The sequence below is a fragment of the Pterocles gutturalis genome, unplaced genomic scaffold, assembly GCF_000699245.1.
Source record: "Pterocles gutturalis isolate BGI_N339 unplaced genomic scaffold, ASM69924v1 scaffold33483, whole genome shotgun sequence".
NCBI classification, from domain to species: Eukaryota; Metazoa; Chordata; class Aves; order Pterocliformes; family Pteroclidae; genus Pterocles; species Pterocles gutturalis.
The window spans coordinates 162-12,685 of NW_010124100.1; the positions used below are offsets into that span (position 1 = coordinate 162).

General features: G+C 46.9%; 1 protein-coding gene across 1 annotated transcript in view; it reads right to left on the minus strand.

Moving 5' to 3' along the window:
• Positions 1-748: 748 nt before the first annotated feature.
• The window catches only part of PLEKHD1 (pleckstrin homology domain containing, family D (with coiled-coil domains) member 1), a gene marked incomplete at both ends in the record, with an annotated part of 15,404 nt that continues 3,628 nt past the window's right edge, over positions 749-12,524 (minus strand). The window contains 7 exons of the mRNA XM_010078161.1: positions 749-893; positions 2,108-2,240; positions 2,763-2,941; positions 4,288-4,381; positions 5,304-5,398; positions 6,858-6,910; positions 9,285-9,376. Of these exons, the coding sequence (XP_010076463.1) occupies positions 749-893; positions 2,108-2,240; positions 2,763-2,941; positions 4,288-4,381; positions 5,304-5,398; positions 6,858-6,910; positions 9,285-9,376 (791 nt within the window). The remainder of the gene's footprint in view (positions 894-2,107; positions 2,241-2,762; positions 2,942-4,287; positions 4,382-5,303; positions 5,399-6,857; positions 6,911-9,284; positions 9,377-12,524) is intronic.

Here is a 12,524-nt window from a genome sequence, read left to right on the forward strand (position 1 = left end):
CAGCTTCCCCTGCACTATTCTTGAGGATGGAAACACCCAACTGAAGCTGCTAATGTCAATTCCTAAACCTAACTGAAGCCAGATGCTAGGGTAATGCCCCATCTTACAAAAAAAACCAAAAAAAACCCCAAAAAACAAACAAACAAAAAAACAAACCCCCCCCCAAAAAAGCAAAGAAACAGGGATAAGCTGTGAGGAACTCGAGTCTTACACCTGACCTGTGGACTGCAGTCATCTCAGCTCAGCAGCACTGGGCTGATGCAACGATCCAGCTCTGAGTAAGGATCCAAACTTCACCCGCTGGGTCACCTACCAGCACGTTGCTACAGCAACCGTGATGCTCCTTAAACTGCTGATGTTCTTGTAACCAAGGCTGAGAAAAATATTACCTTGAGGGGAATCAGGACTCTTTATAACTCAGATCTAGTCAGTGTGTACAGCTCTGCCACAGCTTCCCTGTTTGACATTTTGGAAAGCATTTGCTCATCTCTGCCCCAGGTTTGCCTCCCCACCCAACAGGGAAGGCTGGGGTAATTTTACCCTCCTTTGAGGGCAAAACATCAAATGCTTGCATAACATGTCCTGGCTCCTCAAAAGGGAGGTCTGGTTGAGGTACAAGGAGTTGGGAGACCACATTATGTGCAGCTTTCCTAATTTGGGAACTTCTTTTTGTGTCTGGGAAGATGGGTAGAAATATTTCCTCTCTCAGAGCTTGCTCAGAAGCAGAGAGGATGGATGACTGACTTACTTCTCAAGCTACTGACATCTGCTTTCATCTTCTTCTCTTTCTCCTTGTTGCAATCCAGAGAACTTAAGCCTTGCTCCAAACTCTGCAATGCTTCCTCAGCTTCTCTCAATCTCCTCTCCAGATCCATGCGCACCTTCACCTCAGCCTGAGGAACAGAATAAGCATTGCTGAAAAACAGCTTGTGCCTCAGTAGCCATCCTGCTAACTCACAAGGTCTGTGAGAGACCCACCAAGCAGATGAAAATGAAAAGATAACAGTAAGGAAAACAAATAGAAATATTGTAAGACAACATAAAAGTTGTTCTTCCTGTCTTCAGACAGAATGTGAATTTGAAGTCCAGACTATTTTAGTAATTCTCCTTTACACTGATTTTCATTTTCACAGCTCCCCTCTCATTACATGAGCCACATGAAATTAGAGGTGGTACTTCAACATGTGAATTTGTGCTTATGTGACTACCTGCAGCTGAGCAGGAACAGGAGGAGATTTTTCCAGCTGAAATGGACTTGAGATAAAGGCAGTTGGTTCCCACAAAGGGGTTTATAGTACTTAGTTTTAGAAACAAAACACAAGAAAAGTTGAAAATAAAGGATAATATCAGTAGTAGTTTAGCAAATGAGAATAACTAATCCAGTTTAGGTCAATTTAGCTTTAGTTTGGCCAAGTGGAAGGCTACAGGATAAGAAAATCTTGGAGGTGCAGGAAAAAGAAGAATTGGGGGGGGGGTTGGACAAAATATTTGTAGAAGGAGGTTGAGTGTTGAACAGCCAATAATAAGCATAACTTTTACATTATTTAGATGAAAATAAACTAGCATACTTTGTCCAATTACCTTTGCATAGATTAAGGCATCTTCCATTACTAGGATAATGAAGGAGGGCTGGTACCTCACCTGCATTCCTCTGCTTTTGAACCCAAGTTCATGCAGAGTTTCTGAAGATTTAGAAATCTTAAGACTGATTCTCTGAGCACAAGTGAGGAGGGAAGATTCCTGCTCAGTTCTACAATGTCCATATTAGCATTTCTTTGAAATAATCTTTATTCTTGATTGTGTCTACTTTCCTCTTTTACTTTTTCCCCCTCCATCATTAGATGATGCTTTCACAGTAGCAAATGAAGAGACTTTTACTGAATGTGTTAATCAGGCTTCAGAATGAGAAAATAAATAGTAGTGCTACGTAGATACAACACGGCAACTTCGTATGTTACCATAATATGAAGCATAGCAAATGAAGATTTGTGACTACAAAATGAAAACAAAATAAAACCAAGTCTCCCACTTAACAGGGGATGAACTGAAATGGAAAATGAGAAGTCAGGGCCCAGGGACAGCAATATGTGACATATGCACAGGATACCTTGAGGTCTCTCTCCGCCTGCTGCTTCTCTGCAGTCAGCTCCAAGAGCGAGTTCTGCAGCGCTTGCGACTGGGAAGAGTAAAACTCCCGCTCCTCCTCCAGCGCTTGGGACCGCTCCTCATTCTCCTTCATCCTGGTGCATGGCACAGCAAAGGAAAACAACCTTTCCCACTCCAGCACAACTCAGAGGAAAGAAGGGGCTCAGTATCATGATGGGGCACGCTGAGCTACCTGGCTGCCCTGAGCAGAGAGGCACTAACGGGAGCTGACTCACTCTGTCCCCTCTGAAACGTTTCTGCCTGAACTGCTGCCACAGGAACCAGACAAGCTTCCAGACTTGTATTGGCAGTCAAAAAGCAAGTCAGCAGACAGCCGTGTCACTTGGCATCAGTAAGCCTGAGCAGGGCAGAAATGTCCTCTTTCCTTTACCACACCAAGAATGGGAATTCTAAAGGATCTTGCCTCTCTGGAGGTCTCAGGATAAACACAGCTACAGTTTTGAAGTGATCCTAATTTTAAGCCTGGAAATATTTAGCCTACTGCCAGCACGGGGGGAAAACTACCTCTTTTCCCACCACTGTCTCCACGCTGGATCACATCTTGTCCCACATCCCTGTCTCTGGCACCACTATATGAGCTCCTGCCCCCACTTCACCTCTTCTCTGCCAGGAGTTTCTCCTTCAGAAGTTGCTGCATCTTCTCTTCAATCTGTCGCAGGCTGCAATGCAGTCCCCAGATGGGGCTTTGCTCCTTGGTGGGGCTGGTTGGAGATGGGAGCTGGCTCTCATTTTCTTCCAGCATCTCCAGCATTTGCTGCTTTTCCAGGGAGAGCTCCTTGAAGAGGGGCAGAGATTGTGAGTATCAGCCAAGTCTAACATTTCTGCTCCTGTTCCTGCCTGGCTCCTCCCTGTTGAGTCCCTTCATTCTTATATCCACGTTCCTCATTCAGGTCAAAAACAGGAGTGACAAAATGTAGTTTTCCCTTTCTATGTGCCTCTTCAGGAGCATGCCTTCACCATAGCCTTCGCTATGCAAGGGGAGGAGAACCTGCCAGGCTCCTTTGACATAATACACTAGCAAGGACCCAGCTCAGGGGCTGGAGCCTCGTGCTTCACTAGTGCATCACCGATGCCGGCAGCTTCCCTGCCTTCCCTCCTCACCTTGCTCCACAGTGTGAACCAGAGGCACCCCCTCTGTGGTACTTCTAACTGCAGGCAATAGGACGTATCATGCTATTTTCCTGGGAAGTGTTCAGTCCAGTGCGCAACTAGGGCATGAATGCTCCTTCCCTAGCTTTCCAGTTCTTTTTATTGTACCCATAACTGCGAGCAAGGAGAAGAGCTCAAAGGAACATAAGCAACAGATTTTTGGACAAACTTGCACAATCTTGATCTGACACAAACATTAAGGACGACATTGAGGCTTCAGAAGGCCAGCTGTGTGGAAATTTCACAAACAATATACATTTAGAAAAGCCACTTTCCACCAATTCACCAGAGTGATACCAAGTAAGGAAGGGGTTTAATACGTCAGCACTCTGTTTCCTAAATTCGCCTGTGGTACATGATTCCCTGGAAACCATGCTCACTTCTGTGAACAAGGAACGCCTCTTTACTGCTCCAATTTCCACCAGGACTTAGGGAGCTGCAGTTAAAAAGAAAAATAAATCAGAAAGCTATCACAGACTTATAGACATGTTGGCTGGAAGGGACCTCTGGTGGGCTCTAGTCCAGCCTCCTGTTCAGACCTGGTCTGTCAACACAGCAAGATATGGTCAGCTGTGGCTTTCTACAGTCAAGATGTGAAAACCTTCCAAGGTGGAGGCTCCTCAGGCTCTCCCCCTGCCTGCCTGCCTACCTGTCTGGTGAAAAGTCTCTCCCTAGTGTTCAACCTGAGCTTCCCACACTGCAACTTACAGTTATTGTCCTACATCACATCACCTGGCACTGCTGAGAAAAGTTTGGTTCAGCTGGGCTCCGTGACACTGCTAGTCCTTTTCTGCAGGGGATTTTGGCCTTCATATCAGCTACCGAATGAACCTATTCATCCACACAGGAGTTAACTCCAGCACTCGTGGATGTTAGATTAATTCCACAGGACAGCATTGCTTTCAGCCCTGGCCAGTTCTCCTGAGTCATTCCCAAAATGCTGTCACTCAGAGCGGAGAAGTTGTCACTCACCTCTAGGGTTTTCTGTAAGGACTGTGTCAGGCTTCGCAACTCTTTCTTTTCTTCCTCCACTCCTTTAAGGGAGCGGGCTGTGAGCTCTAGCTCCCTACAGAAGCAGAGAGGGCGATAGCTGTTGCAGGGGAACACTAACCCCACAGACCACGCTCAGACTGTGGGTCTCAGTGCAGGACCAGCAACCGGGCAGCCCTGGAGAGTCAGGAACTTGCCAAGAAGCATCACACCTTAGACACACTATGAGCATCCAGGAACTTTACTGTGCCTCCTGAGCATCAAACCAAAACCAGCTGTTAGCATGCTTGCCTAGCAAGGGCAGGGCGATGGTTGCAACTGGAAGAGTTCAGGCAGGGCAATCATAGCAACAGATGTAGGTCTATGAAAACAGAAATGGTTTGCAAAATCACACTGGCTTTTCTGATATATTATTTAGGGAGAGAAAATGAAAAAAAAGAGGGCAACAGCAAAACATGACCTTTCAATACTCAGGGCAAAGCACTTGGATCCTTCCCTTTCTAAATACGTTTGCTGTTCATATTTTGCGCAGTGTAACTCTTAAAATGAAAAAAAATTATTCTTGTTGAGGCAACTTGATCATCCACCCACTGTCATTCAGCTGATGGTGGAAAACCAGATTCAGATGTCTGGAGCCCATGTGGCTGGACAGTCAGTCAAACTAATTGCCTCTCTGAAATCCTCTAGCACCTGCCCATTCCTGTGCTACCGTGACTAATCTGGGGTTTGCCCATGTCCCAGCCCTTTTGAAAGCAAGGTTCCTGGAGTCCTGAAGACAAAGCAAAACTAAGCTGTCTTCTGTTGGTCAAACAAGCAATAGCAAATGCAGGTAAACAGATCTCAGCCATTCCTGTTCTGGTCATTATAGCATTTATCTCCTTCCTACATGCACAAAATAGGTGGGGCTTACCCACTGTTTTTATTCACCACACACCAGCACTTTTGCCCAGTGTGGGAGTTCATGTCCCTGCCCTGCCCTGGGCAGTTTGCCACCTTACCGTCTGATCTGTTCCTGCTCCAGCCGCAGCTCCCGTACCACCTCTTCAAACCGGTGCTTCTCTGCTTCCAGGACCTGGTTCAGACGCTCGAGTTCCTGGACCAGAAGAGAAGACAGGAGTGTACTCTGCTGATATACTTAGGAAAGGCTTTCCTATTAACAATGCCCGGGACTTTCAACCTGTGCCATTGCAGAGCCACAGGGTGTTTGATTCCACCACACTTTTGTCCAGGGGCAATTAGAAGGGATCAAAGGTTGGTTGAGGATTTCCAGACATCCAGAGGTCCCATCCAGGTTACCAGGCACCTGGAAAGCCCAGACATGCTCCCTGCACAGATCAGCTCTGCTGCAGACACACAGAAGGTCCAAAGCTCTCTGGGAAGGCGGGACTCAAAATGCACGTACCATTGCCAGGCACCCACGTGTGCAAGAACAGAAAGCTCGGACAGGAATGCAACAGCCCCAGCACTGCTGCACACACACAGAAGGTCCAAAGCTCTCTGGGAAGGCGGGACTCAAAATGCACGTACCATTGCCAGGCACCCACGTGTGCAAGAACAGAAAGCTCGGACAGGAATGCAACAGCCCCAGCACTGCTGCACCTGAAGGGTGATATTTCTACTAGCTCAGCCTTACTGGGACAGGAAAACATGAACGGCACAGTTACAGCTTTCAACAGTTTAATCAGCCTGTCACTATCTTTGTGCTAATAAAACCATGTCTAAAGAGCACTGACTACCACAAGCTATCCTCAAGCCACCTCCCCTAGTCTAGAGGAAGCAGTTGTACCAAAACCTAATGCAGATGGAAAGAGACAGGGACAAAGTGCAGCGAGGGTCCCGCTCTTGGGTCAGGTCCCCTTGCAGCCTTAGCTGCTAGGCAGAACTCCTCCTGCGGGCCCGGGCAGGTCACAAAACAGCACTGGTGCCAGAGAAATTAATAAGACTCTTGGTATAAATATGAGAATGAGCTACTTTTATTATATTAAGCAAATGTAAGTTAGGAACAGTTTGGAAAACAATAAACATGGTAAATTAAGGTATAATAGTCACATCTAAGGGAGCGCTCTCTTGGGCTTTCCCTAGTGCACTGTTTATTAATTTTCCCCATCGCTGGTGTGCCCAAAGAATAAATTGTTTTGTGCTGCTCCTTGTTTCTCACAATGGTATCTCTACACTAGAGCAATGTCAGGTCTATTTATTTGCTAACTGGGGAGACAGACAAGTTGATTGCCAGAGTCCTCTTGAATCTACCAGACAAGTGTTTAATTAAATGCAGTGAATATGAATCTGATCTTCCTGCCCAGTCCTCCTCCTCACAAGCAGGCTGCATGGAAGGTGCCTGGGAAGGGGAGCAGGGGTACACCTCTAGGACCTACCCTGTGGCATGGCCATTATTCCTCTCTTCAGCCACAGGGCCCAGCGGTGGGCTGGAGACTCTTTTGGCTCCACAGCTTCCCTCCCTGAAACCTGGTGTGCTCTCAAACCAGCAACTCCCAACCTCCCAGTCCTGCCACATGGAAGATGAAAGGACTTGGCTTGTGATGAACACTCACCTCTTTTTGCTCCCTCTGCAGACACAGCTCTTCTGTTTCTTCCATTAGCTTATCTGCAAACACACACACAAAGGCCAAATACAGAGAAAAGCAATTCATATCCCAGGGATATTTATGAGTATGAAACACTGACTGCTTGGAGCTTCAAAATGCAGCATTCCCTATTGCTCTGTGTGTGTGTCCAGGAGGCTCCAAAGGCTGAGATGGCACTAATGGGATGTTCTGTAATTTCCCTCCTGCCAAATAACTTAATAAAACTAAATCACCAAATTGCTGTGTACTCCTTCTAAGGTTTCCTCTCAATATTCTAAAAGTGCATTAATGAACTAACCTTTGCCATCCTCTAGCTGAGTAGGGAAAATATCCATATCTCTGCTTCACACATGAGGAAGCAAAGGCACACAAAGGTTAAACGGGTGCACAGGGTCACACACAGCTAGCAGCAGTCAGTTCTCCTCCTGCAGTTCAGTGCCCCATCCTCACTCACCTAGCACATCACCCTCTCCTTCAGCCCCCTGGGCATCGCTGCTGGCAGGATTACTACTGTTAGGAGCAACGCAGGTCTCTACTACCTCCTGCCCACAGCAGGGCTCCTGTTGTGGTACTAATGCTCTGCTGACTGCCACTCCTGCCTTTCCTTCCATGTCTCACCTTCTTCCTCCTTGCCAGGACCCAGCACAGCTGTCATTACAGAGTCTCTCCCATATTCCTTCTTCCTGGGGGGCCAAGCCCAAGGCTTGATGGATTTCTGCAAAGTCCCACCCTGAGAGAGAAACCTGGGTCACAGCTGGGTGGGGGCAGGTGGAAGGTAACTCTGGGGACATTCAGGGAATTCCCCACAGCAGTGTTTGCTTCCTCCAGAGAGCCTCAACCTCCTGCCAGGAGTAGTGCCTGACCTCGAAATTTAACTACAGGATGGACACAGATCACTGAAGGTAAAGCTAATGAGGCAGAAGCCTCAGCAGTTGTGTAGGAATAAATAGACAATCGCTGTCAAAAGAAAGTAACCAACTGTGACAATGGACCAGCTCTGAATGTTCTTGTCATGGACTGAAGAACCCAGTGGAACATATTTTTTATATTCCAAATATCTCCTGTTTGCCACAGAACGTGTATTTCTCTATTAGTCCATCATCTTGTCTTTTATCTTACTGTGGCCCTCTTTAGTCTCTTAGGCCTTTAGTCTGCTCTGGTTGCAAAATAATGTTTTGACAAAACTTTCCTGTCTGTAACTTTCCTCCTGTCTCTCCAGGTCCCCCTCTCAACACTCCCTGTTATCCGTTTGTCAGGTGTGAACCACTCCTCCCTGCCTGCCTCACACAGGAGCCCACCCACCAGCTCACTCACGTGAGTGGTGCTTAGATGGCTAGAACAAACACGGCTTGGTACTTGGATTGTGATCACTGTTAGATGTGAGACTATATACTGAGATCACCCCTGATCAGCATGGATGCAGGTATGCAAAAGGCTCTTCAAGATTCCTCAGTGTGATGATTAGGAGGAGCAACCAGGAGCCCCTGCTCAAGGTATCACCAACCCGAAAGCACACGGAGGTGCCGCTAGCTTGTTTACAGTAGATGACTGTCCAGGCAAATCACTGGGCTACTAGTGTGACCAACAGCCCCCAGGCAAGAAGGGCTGTTACACCTGACTTGGGGAAGGTTCCAACTTGGGAGGCATCTGAGTTAGAGAGGCTGCTCTCCCTTGGCTCTTTGCGATAGGCAATGTGGGGAGAGACAGCTGGACCCCCCCCCAGGCAGTCAGGAGGGTTGTGCCATCCAGAGGCTGTTTTCTGAGCAGGGGACTGGACTAGATAACCTTCAGAAGTCTCTTCCAACCTTCTGTGTTCATCTGGAGCAACTACTCTCTCTCCATTGCCCACAGAGAGAGCAATGACACATTAGCCACTGCCATTAGACACCTCAAACAAGCCCCTGTAAATGCTCCCACTTTCGACATGAACAGTGGGGGAAAATGTGGAAAAAGACCAGGTAGAGTAAGACCAAAAAAAAAAACCAGCTAGAGGAGGAAAACCCATGCATGAAAAGCTGTGATGAGCCTCAAAAATACCAGTCCTGTGTGATTTAGGGAGATAAGGGTATCGGCTGTTTGCCTGATGAGCGGCAGAAATCTGAACATCCAAACTTCTTGGGGCAGCAAACGCTTGTACAGGGCAGCCATCCGGAGCTGCAGGGACACAGCACGCTGGCCAAGGCACGCCTTTCACACTCTGCACAGATGTCCTGATCCTACCTTAACATTTTCATGTTTTGACTTCCTTCAAAACATGAATTTCAGCTGCTGCCGATCAAAAGCCTCATCCAGTAAGAGTCAACTGTAGCTGCTTGGCTGGACCACAGTGACAACTCCAGAAAAGCAAAATGGCTATTTTGGGGGTTGGGGCTTTTGGAAGGAAGAGTTTCTTACCTAAATACTCCTGTTTCTCCTTGGCCAGCTGTAGTCCTTGGGCTTCCAGGCTCTCGATCATGGCTTCTCCCAGCTGGGCATTCTTCCAGGTCCTAGGGAGAGCAGACACAACGCAGACAATGAAAGAGAGCTTAGGGTCCCACACAGCGAGGCAGGGGACTCAGCCTCACAATCTTCTAAGGAATTAAAACACAGACTCTCTTCAGTTAGGACAGTGACTCTCTAAATTTTTTTCCACAAATTAATTGGAGAAATTTCCCTAACATTCAGTAATTTTATTTTTTTTCTTTTAAATACAGGAGCTGTACATCAACACTGCACAGCTATTCAAAAGTTTTTTCCAATTTTCTGGAGATTTTTACACTGAGCGGAGTCTTAAGGGCTCTCTAGGCCAGCCCAGCACATGCACAGCCTCCAACTGCAACAGCGTGTACCTGGAACCCATTAAATGGATCCCGACAGACTTCAGAACCAGATTTTAGTTTTTAACTCAACTAACTTCCCATCTGCCTGTGACATTGTCTTCTGCAGCCTTTCCAATATTTTGCTGCTGTAGCCACTCTTCCCCTTCAAACATTAACCATCTATTGACTTCTTCCCCCAGCCTTCTATCTTCAGCCTTTCTGGTATCCATCGTCCATCCATCCTGGAACCAATCAATCCCTCCTCTGCTAAACTTGTAAGCCACTAGGATTTTATGTCTGGCTCTACACTGGGAGTTAAGTGCCTCTCCCTGTAAAAACCAGAAACAGAGATAAAAGCCAGACAAGATGCTGGCAAGTAGGGAGAGTCAAAGGAAGCAGGCGTATTCAAAGAGTACCTTGGTTTTTGTAGGACCGTTGGCCAGAGGAACACATTATGAAAATGGAGCAGCAAAAAGGCCTGTGGGGCAGATGCCTGTTACTGACTGAGTTGATGGACAGGGCAAGCTTTAACACAGATATTAAATACCAAGGACAAGGACACAGAAATCAAAAACAGAACCAGAAATTGAGTTTGCTGCTCACTTCTACTCAGGTTCCACTAGAAAAAAGTATCTACGCACATAAAATGCATACATAAAATTCATCCCAATCTACTTATATGGATGCACATACAGGAACCCGCAATTTCTGCCCTGAAATTCTGACATCTTTGTTAAATCCTAAGGGAGCATATTGATATTGAACACCTGTAAGCCTTCCTGTACGAGGCCTCTTTGTGAGGCAATTGAAATTGTAGCTTTTCAGAAACACTAAGTTGGCAAGCTCTTATAAAACTTTATGGCAAGTACTTCATCTCTTACAAAAGCCAGACAAATACATTAAGCACCTCACCCCAGGGACCAGGCAGCTCACAGCTCCACCAGCCCAAGCACTACCTTGTGCTCTTTTCAGGCAGCTGGGTTTCTTTTCAGCTAACAAGCACCTAGGATATTTCTGAAGTGCAGAGGAAATTGGAATGCTAATTAAAGAGGTGACGTTTTGCTCACAGGTAGACATCTTCATCTTGAGTGAGAACATGAGGGTGGGGATGTGTCTTTCCACTCATGTGCTCTGATACAGGATGAATCTGATCCCAGAGAAACTAACAGCAAACAGCTCAGGGTGGGCAGTGTTTATCATATGATTACTTGGAGGGTTTCAAAATGGCTGTAGCCTTTATGGGGTCTGTTTATTAGACTCACTATTTCAGTGCTCTCTGCCTTCCCCTTCTCCAGCCTAACAAGAAGTTTCCCTGTCTATAACTCAAAGGTTATTACACCCACTACTGTGTAATTTAGCAGATGCACTCGTATCCCTCTGTAGCATTTAAGTTTTTATTCCTTTTACCTGCTGGAGCCCAGGCTGGTGTGTGACTGCACCTGTGAGGAGGCACTGGCTCTGACTGCAGCGGAGGGGCGAGCAAGTGCTTTTTGTTTGTACTTCTTACCAAGTGAGTTTTCATCAGAAAAAGCCACATTGCTTAAAATGCCAGAAAGCACAGGGTCAGGAATGCTCCTGAGACACGTAGAAAGTGCCCTTATAATATACATCTATAAAAAAACCCCAAAGCCATATAGTATCTCCATGTGCTATACAGCTGAAACACTGTAAATTCCAGTCATTTTGCAGCACTGGGAATACCTAGCTTTGCCTGCATTTTACCTTTCCCAGAGCATCCACAAACAATTTTTTGAGACACTTAGTACTTCCTGATCCAGAGGACGTATGTGCTATGTTCTCTCTAGGTAACAGCCCAGGATGGATAATCATCTATATTTATGGGGACACAGAGAGGGGACACAAAGATACGGCCACCCAAGGAGACAGGGTATAGGAAGGCAGGGCTGCCTCAGTAGGGTACATGGGGGTCGAGAAAGAAGGGAGTGTAGTTTTGCCAAGGGCCTAAAGGAGCAGAGACAGAAATTGGTTCTTATCCAGCAGCAGCCACCAGTATCTTCCAGAAAACAAGAGAAAACCAGGACAACCCAACTTTTTTCTCCTTCCCCAAATGCCAGGTTATTTTTTTATGCCAATCACAAAACGACCCCAGCAGAGTGTCACGGGTATGCACACAGCGTGGCAACTGTTAGCACATTTCTCAGAACAAGCACTCGCCATTATTCTGAGATGGGGTCAGCCATGTTCTAGTCCATGACTTTTCCTGACAACAAGAGTTCGTGATGTGTTTTTTTTCCCCTCCCCCATTGCCCACCAAGTCTACTTTTAAGCAGTGCAGAGAATACCGCTATGGACACAGAGAGCATGTATGTGCCCCTCTCCCCACAAGAGTTTGTGATGTGGTTTTTTCCCCTCCCCCATTGCCCACCAAGTCTACTTTTAAGCAGTGCAGAGAATACCGCTATGGACACAGAGAGCATGTATGTGCCCCTCTCCCCAGCTAGCAGCAGCAAAAGGCTCTCTGGGTAGGAACAGAGCCTGGCCATCTGGGAGTCAGGGCTTTGTGCACTGCCCTCCTTTGTGCATTTCTGAAATGTTTTCAGGATCTGGCAGGTGTGATAAGTCCAAGCCACAACACATTAGAAGGGTGGAGAGACCATCGGCTCCCCTGTGTATTGCATAAGTGGTTTCCCTATCAAACCAGGAGGCTTGGAAAGCAGTGAGGATCTGGAGGCATCACTGAGCAGGCTGTGATGGTGGGGGTACTAAGCAGTTGTGCAGGCACACACACCCCACCCAGCCCCACATGTAAAGAGGCAGCAGACAAAATGGAAACAAAGGAGAGAGGATGCTTCCCATCCTGGGTTCATTTTTCCTC